Here is a 20,046-nt window from a genome sequence, read left to right as displayed (position 1 = left end):
AAGCTGCTTCAACTGTCAACAGTTTTCTGGGGGAACTAAACGGGATCTAGGAAGTGCCTCGCTTCCAGTACAATAGAACCGAGAGAAAAGTTTTGAACCGCAGACAGACGAGACTTTTTTTGAAAAGAGTCTCGTCATCAGAATAGTTGAACAAGTCACCCACGTCCGTCTGGATTAAAACTGCTGCTGTTTGAAAAGATCCTCTGACTCACACGAACACACATCCCCGCTGCTCGACCGGAACGGGGCTGGAGCGGTCATGTGTGACGGGCGTGGCGGGGTGGGGAAGTTTGTCCCGGTTTACCTGTGTCTGCGTGTTTGTTCAAGAGATGTGGTTTGAGGCTGGGAGATGAACCCGTGATAATCTCACAGAGACATTTCACATTCAGCCTGTAACTATTTACTTCTGCTCAATTCTATTGCGTTTTACAACACGAGGAGACGCACTGACTCAATTTGGACGACCGGTAGTTAAAATGGTGCTGCTGATTAACTAGTCGGTCTTGGTTTCTGTCGGCTTTGAGGAGAAAAGTCGCCGTTTTATTTATTTTAAACCTTATTCGTGTTTTATGGGACAAATCGTGGGAAGCTGGTGTACACGGATACGAATACAACATGAGCTGAGACAGTTGAACTCTTGTCGGAAAGGTTTGGTAAATCTCCCGGTTCAACCGTGGGATTGTATATTTAATGTTCTTCAGTAACACTCGGTCGGTCGGGTTATATCATTGATCCGTCAGTGATTATCAGTTAGGTATTGATAAAGCCTAGCGCCATGGCTCTGTCTCAGGTGCAGTGTCTCGATGAGCATCACATCAACTGGCGCGTGACCGAGTCCAAACCCGAGTTCTTCTACAGCGAGGACCAGCGGCTCGCGCTCGAGGCTCTGCTGACCGGGGGGCGAGAAGCCTTTAGCAGCTACCTCAGTGAACATGACCTCCGACACTTCCTGTCTGAACCGGAGCTCCTGCGGCTGGCGCGCACCGTGGAGGCCTACCGGCCTGGAAGCGAGCACCTCAAGGCCGAGGCGGGAGCGGGCAGCGCGTCCCCGAAGGAGTATGACGGGGGCAATGGGCCACTGTCATTACAGTACTGGCCCGACCGCTCTGAAGGTTCTATACCCGACCTGGACTTGGGCTGGCCCGACGCCGTGTCATACCGAGGAGTGACACGTGTCAACGTGCACACGCAGCCCCCAGCTGATGGACAAACACACATCAAGGAGGTTGTCCGGAAGACTATATCACAGGCTCAGAAGGTAGACTACACACAGTACAGACTATATCACAGGCTCAGAAGGTAGACTACACACAGTACAGACTATATCACAGGCTCAGAAGGTAGACTACACACAGTACAGACTATATCACAGGCTCAGAAGGTAGACTACACACTACAGACTATATCACAGGCTCAGAAGGTAGACTACACACAGTACAGACTATATCACAGGCTCAGAAGGTAGACTACACACAGTACAGACTATATCACAGGCTCAGAAGGTAGACTACACACTACAGACTATATCACAGGCTCAGAAGGTAGACTACACACAGTACAGACTATATCACAGGCTCAGAAGGTAGACTACACATAGTACAGACTATATCACAGGCTCAGAAGGTAGACTACACATAGTACAGACTATATCACAGGCTCAGAAGGTAGACTACACACAGTACAGACTATATCACAGGCTCAGAAGGTAGACTACACACAGTACAGACTATATCACAGGCTCAGAAGGTAGACTACACACAGTACAGACTATATCACAGGCTCAGAAGGTAGACTACACATAGTACAGACTATATCACAGGCTCAGAAGGTAGACTACACACAGTACAGACTATATCACAGGCTCAGAAGGTAGACTACACACAGTACAGACTATATCACAGGCTCAGAAGGTAGACTACACACAGTACAGACTATATCACAGGCTCAGAAGGTAGACTACACACTACAGACTATATCACAGGCTCAGAAGGTAGACTACACACAGTACAGACTATATCACAGGCTCAGAAGGTAGACTACACATAGTACAGACTATATCACAGGCTCAGAAGGTAGACTACACATAGTACAGACTATATCACAGGCTCAGAAGGTAGACTACACACAGTACAGACTATATCACAGGCTCAGAAGGTAGACTACACACAGTACAGACTATATCACAGGCTCAGAAGGTAGACTACACACAGTACAGACTATATCACAGGCTCAGAAGGTAGACTACACATAGTACAGACTATATCACAGGCTCAGAAGGTAGACTACACACAGTACAGACTATATCACAGGCTCAGAAGGTAGACTACACACAGTACAGACTATATCACAGGCTCAGAAGGTAGACTACACACAGTACAGACTATATCACAGGCTCAGAAGGTAGACTACACACAGTACAGACTATATCACAGGCTCAGAAGGTAGACTACACACAGTACAGACTATATCACAGGCTCAGAAGGTAGACTACACACTACAGACTATATCACAGGCTCAGAAGGTAGACTACACACAGTACAGACTAGATCACAGGCTCAGAAGGTAGACTACACATAGTACAGACTATATCACAGGCTCAGAAGGTATGTGGTCAGTGATGTTGACATGAGGACCTGTTAGATGGGTCAGGGTTATAACCACTGTGTGTCTGTTCTCCAGGTTATAGCAGTAGTGATGTTGACATGAGGACCTGTTAGATGGGTCAGGGTTATAACCACTGTGTGTCTGTTCTCCAGGTTATAGCAGTAGTGATGTTGACATGAGGACCTGTTAGATGGGTCAGGGTTATAACCACTGTGTGTCTGTTCTCCAGGTTATAGCAGTAGTGATGTTGACATGAGGACCTGTTAGATGGGTCAGGGTTATAACCACTGTGTGTCTGTTCTCCAGGTTATAGCAGTAGTGATGTTGACATGAGGACCTGTTAGATGGGTCAGGGTTATAACCACTGTGTGTCTGTTCTCCAGGTTATAGCAGTAGTGATGTTGACATGAGGACCTGTTAGATGGGTCAGGGTTATAACCACTGTGTGTCTGTTCTCCAGGTTATAGCAGTAGTGATGGATCAGTTCAGTGATGTTGACATCTATAAGGACCTGTTAGATGCGGCCTATAAGAGAAGAGTTCCTGTCTACATCGTCATCGACACATCTGCTGTCTCCTGCTTCCTGGACATGTGTTGTAGAGCCAATATGCACCAGGGACACCTCAAGGTAACACACACACACACACACACACACACACACACACACACACACACACACACACACACACACACACACACACACAGACCTGGGTTTCAGATACTTGTAAAATAATTGCAATACTTTATCTGTACGTGTTTGAGCTTGCCTGGCTTAAAGGTAGACTTTGTGAAATGATGTTGAGCAGCACCGGAGATATTAAGATGAGCGAGATGCAACACTGCGCTCTCACACGGTCACACACATTATTTGCTTCTCTCTCCCCTGTTCTCTTACTGTCTTCTCTGTTTCTTTCTCTCTCCCTCCCCCTTCTCTCTCCCTCCCCCCTTCTCTCTCTCTCTGCTGTTCTCTTCTCTCTCCCTCCCCCTTCTCTCTCCGCTGTTCTCTTCCCCCCTTCTCTCTCTCTCCACTGTTCTCTTCTCTCTCCCTCCCCCTTCTCTCTCTCCGCTGTTCTCTTCTCTCTCCCTCCCCCTTCTCTCTCTCCCTCCCCCTTCTCTCTCTCCGCTGTTCTCTTCTCTCTCCCTCCCCCTTCTCTCTCTCCGCTGTTCTCTTCTCTCTCCCTCCCCACTTCTCTCTCTCCGCTGTTCTCTTCTCTCTCCCTCCCCCTTCTCTCTCTCCGCTGTTCTCTTCTCTCTCCCTCCCCCTTCTCTCTCTCCGCTGTTCTCTTCTCTCTCCCTCCCCACTTCTCTCTCTCCGCTGTTCTCTTCTCTCTCCCTCCCCCTTCTCTCTCTCCGCTGTTCTCTTCTCTCTCCCTCCCCCTTCTCTCTCTCCGCTGTTCTCTTCTCTCTCCCTCCCCCTTCTCTCTCTCCGCTGTTCTCTTCTCTCTCCCTCCCCACTTCTCTCTCTCCGCTGTTCTCTTCTCTCTCCCTCCCCCTTCTCTCTCTCCGCTGTTCTCTTCTCTCTCCCTCCCCGTTCTCTCTCTACACTGTTCTCTTCTCTCTCCTTCCCCCTTCTCTCTCTCCGCTGTTCTCTTCTCTCTCCCTCCCCCTTCTCTCTCTCCGCTGTTCTCTTCTCTCTCCGCTGTTCTCTTCTCCCCCTCCCCATTTTCTCCCACCCCCACGCCTACCCCTCCATCTCTAGTTTTACTGCATTGGGGACATTTTCCTTTGGTACAGAAATATTACCCACAAGGCATTGCTCCGCCCAATGCCACACCCTTATTAAAGAGACTAACTCCACACACACACACACACCAGACCTGGGTTTCAGATACTTGTCAAATAATTGCAATACTTTATCTGTACGTGTTTGAGCTTGCCTGGCTTAAAGGTAGACTTTGTGAAATTATGTTGAGCAGCACCGGAGATATTAAGATGAGCGAGATGCAACACTGCGCTCTCACATGGTCACACACAGTACTTAATCACGTCCACGGTTTCGCTTCACGCTGTTCACAGTGTGGTAGTCAGGGCAAGAAAAGAGCCTAGAGAGTTGAGCCTCTACTTCAACGCTCTTAGTTGTTGTGGAAGTTGACCCACTATGCCATTTACTTTCTGTATTTACATCATATCTCTGAGTCTACCTTTAATAAACCCAAACTGCCAACCCTGCTGGGTCTGTCTGGTTGTAGTCCTGACAAACTGTCTTGTCTCTGTCTGTCTGTCTGTCTGGTTGTAGTCCTGACACTGTCTTGTCTCTGTCTGTCTGTCTGTCTGTCTGGTTGTAGTCCTGACATACTGTCTTGTCTCTGTCTGTCTGGTTGTAGTCCTGACAGACTGTCTTGTCTCTGTCTGTCTGTCTGGTTGTAGTACTGACAGACTGTCTTGTCTCTGTCTGTCTGGCTGTCTGTCTGTCTGGTTGTAGTACTGACATACTGTCTTGTCTCTGTCTGGTTGTAGTCCTGACAGACTGTCTTGTGTCTGTCTGTATGTCTGGTTGTCTGTCTGTCTGTCTGTCTGTCTAGTTGTAGTACTGACAGACTGTCTTGTCTCTGTCTGTCTGGTTGTAGCACTGACAAGCTGTCTTGTCTGTCTGTCTGGTTGTCGTTCTGACCGACTGTCTTGTCTCTGTCTGGCTGTCTGGTTGTAGTTCTGACAGACTGTTTTGATTCTGTCTGGTTGTAGTACTGAAAGACTGTCTTGTTTCTGTCTGACAATCTGGTTGTAGTCCTGACAGACTGTCTTGTTTCCGTCTGTCTGTCTGATTGTAGTCCTGACAGACTGTCATGTCTCTGTCTGTCTGGTTGTAGTCCTGACCGACTGTCTTGTCTCTGTCTGTCTGGTTGTAGTCCTGACCGACTGTCCTGTCTCTGTCTGTCTGTCTGTCTGGTTGTAGTCCTGACCGACTGTCTTGTCTCTGTCTGTCTGGTTGTAGTCCTGACCGACTGTCCTGTCTCTGTCTGTCTGTCTGTCTGGTTGTAGTCCTGACCGACTGTCTTGTCTCTGTCTGTCTGGTTGTAGTCCTGACCGACTGTCTTGTTTCCTTCTGTCTCTCCTTTCCCTTTTCTCTGTTCCTTTGAGATGTTTGTTTGTCCGTCTGGTCTAGTTCTGCAGTTTGACTGTCTGTTATCTCTCTGTCTGTATGTATTCTGTGGAGAATAGAGGAACTAGTTCTGCAGTTTGACTGTCTGTTATCTCTCTGTCTGTATGTATTCTGTGGAGAATAGAGGAACTAGTTCTGCAGTTTGACTGTCTGTTATCTCTCTGTCTGTATGTATTCTGTGGAGAATAGAGGAACTAGTTCTGCAGTTTGACTGTCTGTTATCTCTCTGTCTGTATGTATTCTGTGGAGAATAGAGGAACTAGTTCTGCAGTTTGACTGTCTGTTATCTCTCTGTCTGTATGTATTCTGTGGAGAATAGAGGAACTAGTTCTGCAGTTTGACTGTCTGTTATCTCTCTCTGTCTGTATGTATTCTGTGGAGAATAGAGGAACTAGTTCTGCAGTTTGACTGTCTGTTATCTCTCTCTGTCTGTATGTATTCTGTGGAGAATAGAGGAACTAGTTCTGCAGTTTGACTGTCTGTTATCTGTCTGTCTGTATGTATTCTGTGGAGAATAGAGGAACTAGTTCTGCAGTTTGACTGTCTGTTATCTCTCTGTCTGTATGTATTCTGTGGAGAATAGAGGAACTAGTTCTGCAGTTTGACTGTCTGTTATCTCTCTGTCTGTATGTATTCTGTGGAGAATAGAGGAACTAGTTCTGCAGTTTGACTGTCTGTTATCTCTCTGTCTGTATGTATTCTGTGGAGAATAGAGGAACTAGTTTTGCAGTTTGACTGTCTGTTATCTCTCTGTCTGTATGTATTCTGTGGAGAATAGAGGAACTAGTTCTGCAGTTTGTCTGTCTGTTATCTCTCTCTGTCTGTATGTATTCTGTGGAGAATAGAGGAACTAGTTCTGCAGTTTGTCTGTCTGTTATCTCTCTGTCTGTATGTATTCTGTGGAGAATAGAGGAACTAGTTCTGCAGTTTGACTGTCTGTTATCTCTCTGTCTGTATGTATTATGTGGAGAATAGAGGAACTAGTTCTGCAGTTTGACTGTCTGTTATCTCTCTCTGTCTGTATGTATTCTGTGGAGAATAGAGGAACTAGTTCTGCAGTTTGACTGTCTGTTATCTCTCTGTCTGTATGTATTCTGTGGAGAATAGAGGAACTAGTTCTGCAGTTTGACTGTCTGTTATCTCTCTGTCTGTATGTATTCTGTGGAGAATAGAGGAACTAGTTCTGCAGTTTGACTGTCTGTTATCTCTCTGTCTGTATGTATTCTGTGGAGAATAGAGGAACTAGTTCTGCAGTTTGACTGTCTGTTATCTCTCTGTCTGTATGTATTATGTGGAGAATAGAGGAACTAGTTCTGCAGTTTGACTGTCTGTTATCTCTCTCTGTCTGTATGTATTCTGTGGAGAATAGAGGAACTAGTTCTGCAGTTTGACTGTCTGTTATCTCTCTCTGTCTGTATGTATTCTGTGGAGAATAGAGGAACTAGTTCTGCAGTTTGACTGTCTGTTATCTCTCTCTGTCTGTATGTATTCTGTGGAGAATAGAGGAACTAGTTCTGCAGTTTGACTGTCTGTTATCTCTCTGTCTGTATGTATTCTGTGGAGAATAGAGGAACTAGTTCTGCAGTTTGGCTGTCTGTTATCTCTCTGTCTGTATGTATTCTGTGGAGAATAGAGGAACTAGTTCTGCAGTTTGACTGTCTGTTATCTCTCTCTGTCTGTATGTATTCTGTGGAGAATAGAGGAACTAGTTCTGCAGTTTGACTGTCTGTTATCTCTCTGTCTGTATGTATTCTGTGGAGAATAGAGGAACTAGTTCTGCAGTTTGACTGTCTGTTATCTCTCTGTCTGTATGTATTCTGTGGAGAATAGAGGAACTAGTTCTGCAGTTTGACTGTCTGTTATCTCTCTGTCTGTATGTATTCTGTGGAGAATAGAGGAACTAGTTCTGCAGTTTGACTGTCTGTTATCTCTCTGTCTGTATGTATTCTGTGGAGAATAGAGGAACTAGTTCTGCAGTTTGACTGTCTGTTATCTCTCTGTCTGTATGTATTCTGTGGAGAATAGAGGAACTAGTTCTGCAGTTTGACTGTCTGTTATCTCTCTGTCTGTATGTATTATGTGGAGAATAGAGGAACTAGTTCTGCAGTTTGACTGTCTGTTATCTCTCTCTGTCTGTATGTATTCTGTGGAGAATAGAGGAACTAGTTCTGCAGTTTGACTGTCTGTTATCTCTCTGTCTGTATGTATTCTGTGGAGAATAGAGGAACTAGTTCTGCAGTTTGACTGTCTGTTATCTCTCTGTCTGTATGTATTCTGTGGAGAATAGAGGAACTAGTTCTGCAGTTTGACTGTCTGTTATCTCTCTGTCTGTATGTATTCTGTGGAGAATAGAGGAACTAGTTCTGCAGTTTGACTGTCTGTTATCTCTCTGTCTGTATGTATTCTGTGGAGAATAGAGGAACTAGTTCTGCAGTTTGACTGTCTGTTATCTCTCTCTGTCTGTATGTATTCTGTGGAGAATAGAGGAACTCGTTCTGCAGTTTGACTGTCTGTTATCTCTCTGTCTGTATGTATTCTGTGGAGAATAGAGGAACTAGTTCTGCAGTTTGACTGTCTGTTATCTCTCTCTGTCTGTATGTATTCTGTGGAGAATAGAGGAACTCGTTCTGCAGTTTGACTGTCTGTTATCTCTCTGTCTGTATGTATTCTGTGGAGAATAGAGGAACTAGTTCTGCAGTTTGACTGTCTGTTATCTCTCTCTGTCTGTATGTATTCTGTGGAGAATAGAGGAACTAGTTCTGCAGTTTGACTGTCTGTTATCTCTCTGTCTGTATGTATTCTGTGGAGAATAGAGGAACTAGTTCTGCAGTTTGACTGTCTGTTATCTCTCTCTGTATGTATTCTGTGGAGAATAGAGGAACTCGTTCTGCAGTTTGACTGTCTGTTATCTCTGTCTGTATGTATTCTGTGGAGAATAGAGGAACTAGTTCTGCAGTTTGACTGTCTGTTATCTCTCTCTGTCTGTATGTATTCTGTGGAGAATAGAGGAACTAGTTCTGCAGTTTGACTGTCTGTTATCTCTCTCTGTCTGTATGTATTCTGTGGAGAATAGAGGAACTAGTTCTGCAGTTTGACTGTCTGTTATCTCTCTGTCTGTATGTATTCTGTGGAGAATAGAGGAACTAGTTCTGCAGTTTGGCTGTCTGTTATCTCTCTGTCTGTATGTATTCTGTGGAGAATAGAGGAACTAGTTCTGCAGTTTGACTGTCTGTTATCTCTCTCTGTCTGTATGTATTCTGTGGAGAATAGAGGAACTAGTTCTGCAGTTTGACTGTCTGTTATCTCTCTGTCTGTATGTATTCTGTGGAGAATAGAGGAACTAGTTCTGCAGTTTGACTGTCTGTTATCTCTCTGTCTGTATGTATTCTGTGGAGAATAGAGGAACTAGTTCTGCAGTTTGACTGTCTGTTATCTCTCTCTGTCTGTATGTATTCTGTGGAGAATAGAGGAACTAGTTCTGCAGTTTGACTGTCTGTTATCTCTCTGTCTGTATGTATTCTGTGGAGAATAGAGGAACTAGTTCTGCAGTTTGACTGTCTGTTATCTCTCTCTGTCTGTATGTATTCTGTGGAGAATAGAGGAACTAGTTCTGCAGTTTGACTGTCTGTTATCTCTCTGTCTGTATGTATTCTGTGGAGAATAGAGGAACTAGTTCTGCAGTTTGACTGTCTGTTATCTCTCTCTGTATGTATTCTGTGGAGAATAGAGGAACTCGTTCTGCAGTTTGACTGTCTGTTATCTCTGTCTGTATGTATTCTGTGGAGAATAGAGGAACTAGTTCTGCAGTTTGACTGTCTGTTATCTCTCTCTGTCTGTATGTATTCTGTGGAGAATAGAGGAACTAGTTCTGCAGTTTGACTGTCTGTTATCTCTCTCTGTCTGTATGTATTCTGTGGAGAATAGAGGAACTAGTTCTGCAGTTTGACTGTCTGTTATCTCTCTGTCTGTATGTATTCTGTGGAGAATAGAGGAACTAGTTCTGCAGTTTGGCTGTCTGTTATCTCTCTCTGTCTGTATGTATTCTGTGGAGAATAGAGGAACTAGTTCTGCAGTTTGACTGTCTGTTATCTCTCTCTGTCTGTATGTATTCTGTGGAGAATAGAGGAACTAGTTCTGCAGTTTGACTGTCTGTTATCTCTCTCTGTCTGTATGTATTCTGTGGAGAATAGAGGAACTAGTTCTGCAGTTTGACTGTCTGTTATCTCTCTGTCTGTATGTATTCTGTGGAGAATAGAGGAACTAGTTCTGCAGTTTGACTGTCTGTTATCTCTCTCTGTCTGTATGTATTCTGTGGAGAATAGAGGAACTAGTTCTGCAGTTTGACTGTCTGTTATCTCTCTGTCTGTATGTATTCTGTGGAGAATAGAGGAACTAGTTCTGCAGTTTGACTGTCTGTTATCTCTCTCTGTCTGTATGTATTCTGTGGAGAATAGAGGAACTCGTTCTGCAGTTTGACTGTCTGTTATCTCTCTGTCTGTATGTATTCTGTGGAGAATAGAGGAACTAGTTCTGCAGTTTGACTGTCTGTTATCTCTCTGTCTGTATGTATTCTGTGGAGAATAGAGGAACTAGTTCTGCAGTTTGACTGTCTGTTATCTCTCTCTGTCTGTATGTATTCTGTGGAGAATAGAGGAACTCGTTCTGCAGTTTGACTGTCTGTTATATCTCTCTGTATGTATTCTGTGGAGAATAGAGGAACTCGTTCTGCAGTTTGACTGTCTGTTATCTCTGTCTGTATGTATTCTGTGGAGAATAGAGGAACTAGTTCTGCAGTTTGACTGTCTGTTATCTCTCTCTGTCTGTATGTATTCTGTGGAGAATAGAGGAACTAGTTCTGCAGTTTGACTGTCTGTTATCTCTCTGTCTGTATGTATTCTGTGGAGAATAGAGGAACTAGTTCTGCAGTTTGACTGTCTGTTATCTCTCTGTCTGTATGTATTCTGTGGAGAATAGAGGAACTAGTTCTGCAGTTTGACTGTCTGTTATCTCTCTCTGTCTGTATGTATTCTGTGGAGAATAGAGGAACTCGTTCTGCAGTTTGACTGTCTGTTATCTCTCTGTCTGTATGTATTCTGTGGAGAATAGAGGAACTAGTTCTGCAGTTTGACTGTCTGTTATCTCTCTCTGTCTGTATGTATTCTGTGGAGAATAGAGGAACTAGTTCTGCAGTTTGACTGTCTGTTATCTCTCTGTCTGTATGTATTCTGTGGAGAATAGAGGAACTAGTTCTGCAGTTTGACTGTCTGTTATCTCTCTCTGTATGTATTCTATGGAGAATAGAGGAACTAGTTCTGCAGTTTGACTGTCTGTTATCTCTCTCTGTCTGTATGTATTCTGTGGAGAATAGAGGAACTAGTTCTGCAGTTTGACTGTCTGTTATCTCTCTCTGTCTGTATGTATTCTGTGGAGAATAGAGGAACTAGTTCTGCAGTTTGACTGTCTGTTATCTCTCTGTCTGTATGTATTCTGTGGAGAATAGAGGAACTAGTTCTGCAGTTTGACTGTCTGTTATCTCTCTGTCTGTATGTATTCTGTGGAGAATAGAGGAACTAGTTCTGCAGTTTGACTGTCTGTTATCTCTCTGTCTGTATGTATTCTGTGGAGAATAGAGGAACTAGTTCTGCAGTTTGACTGTCTGTTATCTCTCTGTCTGTATGTATTCTGTGGAGAATAGAGGAACTAGTTCTGCAGTTTGACTGTCTGTTATCTCTCTCTGTCTGTATGTATTCTGTGGAGAATAGAGGAACTAGTTCTGCAGTTTGACTGTCTGTTATCTCTCTGTCTGTATGTATTCTGTGGAGAATAGAGGAACTCGTTCTGCAGCTTAACTCTTGGAGTTGTTAAGTGTTTTAGTTTCAGAAGCTTCCAGAAGAACATTCAGCACATTCCATACTGCTGCTGCAGTCAATTAGACACACGCACGTGAACATACACACCCGCACGCACGCACACACAAACACAATTAAATCAACCACATAGACTACACTCTAAAGACAGTACATTGGGAAAGTATTCAGACCCACTTTTAACACATTTTGTTTTACGTTACAGCCTTATTCTACACACAATACCCCATAATACATCACAATACCCCATAATGACATCACAATACCCCATAATACATCACAATACCCCATAATGACATCACAATACCCCATAATGACATCACAATACCCCATAATGACATCACAATACCCCATAATGACATCACAATACCCCATAATGACATCACAATACCCCATAATTAGATTGATGAGGAAATATTTTTGTTTAATCCATGTTAGAAAGGCTGTAACGTAACAGAATGTGGAAACATGGAAGGAGTCTGAATACTTAACGAATGTACTGACCACCTCCCACCTCCTAAATGATCAGAGCTTCTCTCTCCCTCCCCCTTCTCTCTCTCCGCTGTTCTCTTCTCTCTCCCTCCCCCTTCTCTCTCTCCGCTGTTCTCTTCTCTCTCCCTCCCCCTGCTCGCTCTCCGCTGTTCTCTTCTCTCTCCCTCCCCCATCTCTCTCTCCGCTGTTCTCTTCTCTCTCCCTCCCCCTGCTCTCTCCCTCCCACTTCTCTCTCTCCGCTGTTCTCTTCTCTCTCCCTCCCCCATCTCTCTCTCCGCTGTTCTCTTCTCTCTTCCTCCCCCTTCTCTCTCTCCGCTGTTCTCTTCTCTCTCCCTCCCCCATCTCTCTCTCCGCTGTTCTCTTCTCTCTTCCTCCCCCTTCTCTCTCTCCGCTGTTCTCTTCTCTTTCCCTCCCCCTTCTCTCCCTCCGCTGTTCTCTTCTCTCTCCCTCCCCCTTCTCTCTCCCTCCCCCTTCACTCTCTCCGCTGTTCTCTTCTCTCTCCCTCCCCCTTCTCTCTCTCCGCTGTTCTCTTCTCTCTCCCTCCCCCTTCTCTCTCTCTCCACTGTTCTCTTCTCTCTCCCTCCCCCTTCTCTCCCTCCCCCCTTCTCTCTCTCTCCGCTGTTCTCTTCTCTCTCCCTCCCCCTTCTCTCTCTCCGTTGTTCTCTTCTCTCTCCCTCCCCCTTCTCTCTCTCCGCTGTTCTCTTCTCTCTCCCTCCCCCTTCTCTCTCCCTCCCCCTTCTCTCTCACTGCTGTTCTCTTCTCTCTCCCTCCCCCCTTCTCTCTCTCTCCGCTGTTCTCTTCTCTCTCCCTCCCCCTTCTCTCTCTCCGCTGTTCTCTTCTCTCTCCCTCCCCTCTTCTCTCTCTCCGCTGTTCTCTTCTCTATCCCTCCCCCTTCTCTCTCTCCGCTGTTCTCTTCTCTATCCCTCCCCCTTCTCTCTCTCCGCTGTTCTCTTCTCTTTCCCTCCCCCTTCTCTCCCTCCGCTGTTCTCTTCTCTCTCCCTCCCCCTTCTCTCCCTCCGCTGTTCTCTTCTCTCTCCCTCCCCCTTCTCTCTCTCCGCTGTTCTCTTCTCTCTCCCTCCCCCTTCTCTCTCCCTCCCCCTTCTCTCTCACTGCTGTTCTCTTCTCTCTCTCCGCTGTTCTCTTCTCTCTCCCTCCCCCTTCTCTCTCCCTCCCCTCTTCTCTCTCCCTCCCCTCTTCTCTCTCTCCGCTGTTCTCTTCTCTATCCCTCCCCCTTCTCTCTCTCCGCTGTTCTCTTCTCTCTCCCTCCCCTGTTCTCTTCTCTCCCCCTCCCCATTTTCTCCCACCCCCACGCCTATCCCTCCATCTCTAGTTTTACTGCACTAGGGACATTTTCCTTTGGTAATATTACCCAAGAGGCATTGCTCCGCCTAACGCCACACCCTTATTAGAGAGATTAACACCACACACACCAGACTTAAGTTTCAGAATACTGCAGGTTTATTTTTTAAAGATTTTGTGTTGTTGTATTAAATAATGTTTTATATATATATATATATATATATATATAATTTTTTTATATAGTAATTATTTGAGTTACTTTGACCCCGTATTCTCCCCAGTGTCATGTGATATGTAATACTTTGTAATTATCTGGTTTTCAGTGGAACTGCAGGGTGTCTGTTAACTGTGTACTGCAACAGGTCATAATAACATGGATTTATGTGTGTGTGTGTGTGTGTGTGTGTGTGTGTATTAATGTGTGTGTATATTAATGTGTGTGTGTGTGTGTTCTCTGTCCTCTAGAACCTGCGTGTGCGATGTAGTGAAGGAGTAGAGTTCTACACTCGCTCGGCTCAGAAGGTCCGAGGTTCTCTCAGTCAGAGATACATGCTGATAGACGGAGACAGAGCTGTGACTGGATCATACAGGTACCCTGACCCCTGACCCTCTCAGTCAGAGATACATGCTGATAGACGGAGACAGAGCTGTGACTGGATCATACAGGTACCCTGACCCCTGACCCTCTCAGTCAGAGATACATGCTGATAGACGGAGACAGAGCTGTGACTGGATCATACAGGTATCCTGACCCCTGACCCTCTCAGTCAGAGATACATGCTGATAGACGGAGACAGAGCTGTGACTGGATCATACAGGTACCCTGACCTCTGACCCTCTCAGTCAGAGATACATGCTGATAGACGGAGACAGAGCTGTGACTGGATCATACAGGTACCCTGACCCCTGACCCTCTCAGTCAGAGATACATGCTGATAGACGGAGACAGAGCTGTGACTGGATCATACAGGTACCCTGACCCCTGACCCTCTCAGTCAGAGATACATGCTGATAGACGGAGACAGAGCTGTGACTGGATCATACAGGTACCCTGACCTCTGACCCTCTCAGTCAGAGATACATGCTGGTAGACGGAGACAGAGCTGTGACTGGATCATACAGGTACCCTGACCCCTGACCCTCTCAGTCAGAGATACATGCTGATAGACGGAGACAGAGCTGTGACTGGATCATACAGGTACCCTGACCCCTGACCCTCTCAGTCAGAGATACATGCTGATAGACAGAGCCGTGACTGGATCATACAGGTACCCTGACCCCTGACCCTCTCAGTCAGAGATACATGCTGATAGACGGAGACAGAGCTGTGACTGGATCATACAGGTACCCTGACCTCTGACCCTCTCAGTCAGAGATACATGCTGATAGACGGAGACAGAGCTGTGACTGGATCATACAGGTACCCTGACCCCTGACCCTCTCAGTCAGAGATGCATGCTGATAGACGGAGACAGAGCTGTGACTGGATCATACAGGTACCCTGACCCCTGACCCTCTCAGTCAGAGATGCATGCTGGTAGACAGAGCCGTGACTGGATCATACAGGTACCCTGACCCCTGACCCTCTCAGTCAGAGATGCATGCTGGTAGACAGAGCCGTGACTGGATCATACAGGTACCCTGACCCTGTATGTTCTCTCTCCTCAGCTTCACGTGGTCGGCGTCTCGTCTGGACCGGAACTTGATCACGGTTCTGAGCGGTCAGGCAGTTGAGACGTTCGACAAACAGTTCCGTGATCTCTACATGACCTCTAGGGGTGTGTCCCTCGCCAAGATTCCGCTGGAGGAGGAGCCTATCCCTGACCTCACCCCCATCGCCACCCCTGTCCCGGTCTCCGCAGCCGTTGCTAGGAAACTAATCAACCCTAAATACGCACTAGTTGCGTCACAGGCTAAAGCTAACAATGCTAGCCCAGCTAGCTCTGCTAACGACTCTAGCAACAAGAACTCCACTACCCAAAATCCTCTGGGACGGGTTCTAAAGCCTGCCAGAGAGCCAGTGGAGGCCCCGCCCCTCCACCCAGGACTAGCCAATCTGGAGAAGGCGTACCTGATCCCATACCTGCCCACCTGGCCGGAGCCAGACCCCCCCCGCGACGTGATTGGCTTCATCAACGTGAGAGACGCGTCCCGCCCCCAACAGGTTTGTTACTCTATACTGTTTCCCTTTCCCCTCACCCTAACCCTTTCCCCTCACCCTAACCCTTTCCCCTCACCCTAACCCTTTCTCCTCACCCTAACCCTTTCCCCTCACCCTAACCCTTTCCCCTCACCCTAACCCTTTCTCCTCACCCTAACCCTTTCTCCTCACCCTAACCCTTTCTCCTCACCCTAACCCTTTCCCCTAACCCTAAACCTTTCTCCTCACCCTTTCTCCTCACCCTAACCCTTTCCCCTAACCCTTTCTCCTCACCCTAACACTTTCTCCTCACCCTAACACTTTCTCCTCACCCTAACCTTTTCCCCTAACCCTTTCTCCTCACCCTTTCTCCTCACCCTAACCCTTTCTCCTCACCCTTTCTCCTCACCCTAACCCTTTCTCCTCACCCTTTCTCCTCACCCTAACCCTTTCTCCTCACCCTTTCTCCTCACCCTAACCCTTTCTCCTCACCCTTTCTCCTCACCCTAACCCTTTCTCCTCACCCTTTCTTCTCACCCTTTCTCCTCACCCTAACCCTTTCCCCTAACCCTTTCTCCTCACCCTAACCCTTTCTCCTAACCCTTTCTCCTCACCCTAACCCTTTCTCCTCACCCTAACCCTTTCTCCTCACCCTTTCTCCTCACCCTAACCCTTTCTCCTCACCCTTTCTCCTCACCCTTTCTCCTTACCCTTTCTCCTCACCCTCACCCTTTCTCCTCACCCTAACCCTCTCTCCTCACCCTAACCCTTTCTCCTCACCCTTTCTCCTCACCCTTTCCCCTCACCCTTTCTCCTCACCCTTTCTCCTTACCCTTTCTCCTCACCCTAACCCTTTCTCCTCACCCTAACCCTTTCTCCTCACCCTAACCCTCTCTCCTCACCCTAACCCCTTCTCCTCCCCTTTCTCCTCACCCTAACCCTTTCTCCTCACCCTAACCCTTTCCCCTAACCCTTTCTCCTCACCCTAACCCTTTCTCCTCACCCTAACCCTTTCTCCTCACCCTAACCCTTTCTCCTCACCCTAACCCTTTCCCCTAACCCTTTCTCCTCACCCTAACCCTTTCTCCTCACCCTAACCCTTTCTCCTCACCCTTTCTCCTCACCCTTTCTCCTCACCCTAACCCTCTCTCCTCACCCTTTCTCCTCACCCTTTCTCCTTACCCTTTCTCCTCACCCTCACCCTCTCTCCTCACCCTAACCCTCTCTCCTCACCCTAACCCTTTCTCCTCACCCTTTCTCCTCACCCTTTCCCCTCACCCTTTCCCCTCACCCTTTCTCCTCACCCTTGCTCCTTACCCTTTCTCCTCACCCTAACCCTCTCTCCTCACCCTAACCCTTTCTCCTCACCCTAACCCTCTCTCCTAACCCTAACCCCTTCTCCTCACCCTAACCCTCTCTCCTCACCCTAACCCTTTCTCCTAACCCTTTCTCCTCACCCTTTCTCCTCACCCTAACCCTTTCTCCTCACCCTAACCATTTCTCCTCACCCTTTCTCCTCACCCTCACCCTCTCTCCTCACCCTAACCCTTTCTCCTCACCCTTTCTCCTCACCCCAACCTTTCTCTCCTCACCCTAACCCTTTCTCCTAACCCTTTCTCCTAACCCTTTCTCCTCACCCTAACCCTCTCTTCCTCACCCTAACCCTCTCTTCCTCCCCCTAACCCTCTCTTCCTCACCCTAACCCTTTCTCCTAACCCTCTCTCCTCACCCTAACCCTCTCTCCTCACTCTAACCCTCTCTCCTCACCCTAACCCTCTCTCCTCACCCTAACCCTCTCTCCTCACCCTAACCCTTTCTCCTTACCCTTTCTCCTCACCCTAACCCTTTCTCCTCACCCTTTCTCCTCACCCTAACCCTCTCTCCTCACCCTCTCTCCTCACCCTAACCCTCTCTTCCTCACCCTAACCCTTTCTCCTCACCCTAACCCTTTCTCATCACCCTTTCTCCTCACCCTAACCCTCTCTCCTCACCCTCTCTCCTCACCCTAACCCTCTCTTCCTCACCCTAACCCTTTCTCCTCACCCTAACCCTTTCTCCTCACCCTAACCCTTTCTCCTCACCCTCTCTCCTCACCCTCACCCTTTCTCCTCACCCTAACCCTCTCTCCTATCCCTTTCTCCTCACTCTTTCTCCTCACCCTAACCCTCTCTCCTCACCCTTTCGCCTCACCCTCTCTCCTCACACTAACCATTTCTCCTCACCCTAACCCTTTCTCCTCACCCTTTCTCCTCACCCTAACCCTTTCTCCTCACCCTTTCTCCTCACCCTAACCCTTTCTCCTCACCCTTTCTCCTCACCCTAACCCTTTCTCCTCACCCTTTCTCCTCACCCTAACCCTCTCTCCTCACCCTAACCCTTTCTCCTCACCCTTTCTCCTAACCCTTTCTCCTCACCCTAACCCTCTCTCCTCACACTAACCCGCTCTCCTCACCCTAACCCTTTCTCCTAACCTTTTCTCCTCACCCTAACCCTCTCTCCTCACCCTAACCCTTTCTCCTAACCCTTTCTCCTCACCCTTTCTCTAACACATGTAACATGTGTAGGTCCTGACTGATAATGTTTCTGACTGTTAACAGGTCCACCTCCAGAGAAGTCAACAGTTTGAGACCAGCCAGGCCATCAGGTTCAGCTCTCCCTTCAGCCTGCCTGAGAAACCCCTACCTGAGACTGCTACTCTACGGAATACACAGCACGACAAACAGACGCCTGATACACAGAACCCTGATACACAGAACCCTGACACGCCTGATACACAGAACCCCGATACACAGAACCCTGATACGCCTGATACACAGAACCCTGATACACAGAACCCTGACACGCCTGATACACAGAACCCCGATACACAGAACCCTGATACGCCTGATACACAGAACCCTGATACACCTGATACACAACACCCTGATACACCTGACATAAACCCCTCCGCCCCTCCAGTCCCTAAACCTCGCACCCTGCAGCTCCTCATTAGCCCTGCCCATTCTCACCAGTCTGGCCAACCACAGGTCAGCCTGGTCCCCAGGACCGAAAGCCAATCAGGGACACCGCCTGCCTCCATTAGCCAATCGGAAACACTGATGGATACCAAGTCCCGCCATGGGCAGAGAGACGAGAAAGAGGAGGAGGAGGAAGGGCTTGAGGAGGAGTGGCTAGAGGAGGAGGAGTGGGTGGAGGAGGGGCTAGAGGGGAGGCGGGGCAACAGTAGTCATGACGATAATGACAGCATCACGGCGCTATGTGACCAGACAGCCAATAACACGTCGTCTGACGACTTATACTACGAGTGCAACGAATCAGAACCCACAGAATCCTCGCCGGTGGCCAATGGGTTAACAGCAGAGTTGGGCCAGGTTGGCAAGGGTCATCGTCATGGAAATGGGGTCAATGTGATGGCGAGGTTCTCCCAGAGCATGCTGGACCTTCGGCCTCACAGCCAATCAGACGACAGGGGAGTTCTAATGAGCCAATCACAGGACAGAAAGGGTCAACAGACACGCCCTCAGCCACACAGACACATCGGACAGGTGAGACACCCACACCGTGGGTTAATAACCCTCACTAGGAGAGGACCAGATTAGACCTAGGGGTCAACAGACACATCAGACAGGTGGAGACACCGTGGGTTAATAACCCTCACTAGGAGAGGACCAGATTAGACCTAGGGGTCAACAGACACATCAGACAGGTGGAGACACCGTGGGTTAATAACCCTCACTAGGAGAGGACCAGATTAGACCTAGGGGTCAACAGACACATCAGACAGGTGGAGACACCGTGGGTTAATAACCCTCACTAGGAGAGGACCAGATTAGACCTAGGGGTCAACAGACACATCAGACAGGTGGAGACACCGTGGGTTAATAACCGTCACTAGGAGAGGACCAGATTAGACCTAGGGGTCAACAGACACATCAGACAGGTGGAGACACCGTGGGTTAATAACCCTCACTAGGAGAGGACCAGATTAGACCTAGGGGTCAACAGACACATCAGACAGGTGGAGACACCGTGGGTTAATAACCCTCACTAGGAGAGGACCAGATTAGACCTAGGGGTCAACAGACACATCAGACAGGTGGAGACACCGTGAGTTAATAACCCTCACTAGGAGAGGACCAGATTAGACCTAGGGGTCAACAGACACATCAGACAGGTGGAGACACCGTGGGTTAATAACCCTCACTAGGAGAGGACCAGATTAGACCTAGGGGTCAACAGACACATCAGACAGGTGGAGACACCGTGGGTTAATAACCCTCACTAGGAGAGGACCAGATTAGACCTAGGGGTCAACAGACACATCAGACAGGTGGAGACACCGTGGGTTAATAACCCTCACTAGGAGAGGACCAGATTAGACCTAGGGGTCAACAGACACATCAGACAGGTGGAGAGACCGTGGGTTAATAACCCTCACTAGGAGAGGACCAGATTAGACCTAGGGGTCAACAGACACATCAGACAGGTGGAGACACCGTGGGTTAATAACCCTCACTAGGAGAGGACCAGATTAGACCTAGGGG

At 47.6% G+C, this 20,046-nt stretch overlaps 2 protein-coding genes across 2 annotated transcripts in view; one reads left to right on the top strand and one right to left on the bottom strand.

Moving 5' to 3' along the window:
• Positions 1-20,046, bottom strand: part of LOC139394430 (sodium/mannose cotransporter SLC5A10-like) — a gene marked incomplete at its 3' end in the record, with an annotated part of 79,605 nt that overhangs the window by 6,189 nt on the left and 53,370 nt on the right. The gene's annotated exons all lie outside the window — the stretch shown is intronic.
• Positions 351-19,101, top strand: LOC139394424 (protein FAM83G-like). The gene is made up of 5 exons (XM_071142487.1): positions 351-1,258; positions 3,065-3,232; positions 13,828-13,952; positions 15,031-15,526; positions 18,100-19,101. Exons 1-5 carry the CDS (start codon positions 776-778, stop codon positions 19,099-19,101), a joined length of 2,274 nt encoding a protein of 757 aa, XP_070998588.1. The 5' UTR covers positions 351-775.

Source organism: Oncorhynchus clarkii, unplaced genomic scaffold, assembly GCF_045791955.1.
Source record: "Oncorhynchus clarkii lewisi isolate Uvic-CL-2024 unplaced genomic scaffold, UVic_Ocla_1.0 unplaced_contig_14094_pilon_pilon, whole genome shotgun sequence".
NCBI classification, from domain to species: Eukaryota; Metazoa; Chordata; class Actinopteri; order Salmoniformes; family Salmonidae; genus Oncorhynchus; species Oncorhynchus clarkii.
Note: the sequence above shows the minus strand (reverse complement) of the source record. Positions and strands in the feature narration are given on the sequence as shown.